The sequence below is a fragment of the Arachis ipaensis genome, chromosome B06, assembly GCF_000816755.2.
Source record: "Arachis ipaensis cultivar K30076 chromosome B06, Araip1.1, whole genome shotgun sequence".
Lineage (NCBI taxonomy): Eukaryota > Viridiplantae > Streptophyta > Magnoliopsida > Fabales > Fabaceae > Arachis > Arachis ipaensis.
In genome coordinates this window covers 136600382-136600723 of record NC_029790.2, presented here as the reverse complement: position 1 = coordinate 136600723, position 342 = coordinate 136600382, and the positions used below count along the sequence as shown (strand labels likewise).

General features: G+C 35.4%; 1 protein-coding gene across 1 annotated transcript in view; it reads left to right on the top strand.

The window, feature by feature from the left end:
* LOC107647807 (protein DETOXIFICATION 33) overlaps nt 1–342 on the top strand; it is a 6033-nt gene that overhangs the window by 1159 nt on the left and 4532 nt on the right. The window contains exon 2 of the mRNA XM_016351856.2: nt 94–289. Within this exon, the coding sequence (XP_016207342.1) occupies nt 94–289 (196 nt within the window). The remainder of the gene's footprint in view (nt 1–93; nt 290–342) is intronic.

Below are 342 nucleotides of genomic sequence, written 5' to 3'. Positions count from 1 at the left end.
AATGTCATATTGCATTTTTGTTTTTGTATATTTAATTTGTGTCTTTGTACATGTCTCCAAATACAATAATGTTAAATGAATACAAATTAACAGTTGGGTATGGGGAGTGCATTGGAGACACTATGTGGGCAAGCATATGGTGCTGGTCAGATTAGAATGTTAGGAGTTTACATGCAAAGATCATGGATCATCTTGTTGACCACTGCCCTTATTTTGGTACCTATTTATGTTTGGTCTTCTCCCATCTTAAAGCTCATTGGAGAGACTGATGAAATCTCAGATGCTGCTGGTTAGTTCTCATTCAACTCTTCCAGCTTCATTGTAAAAAATTATGTTATTGCA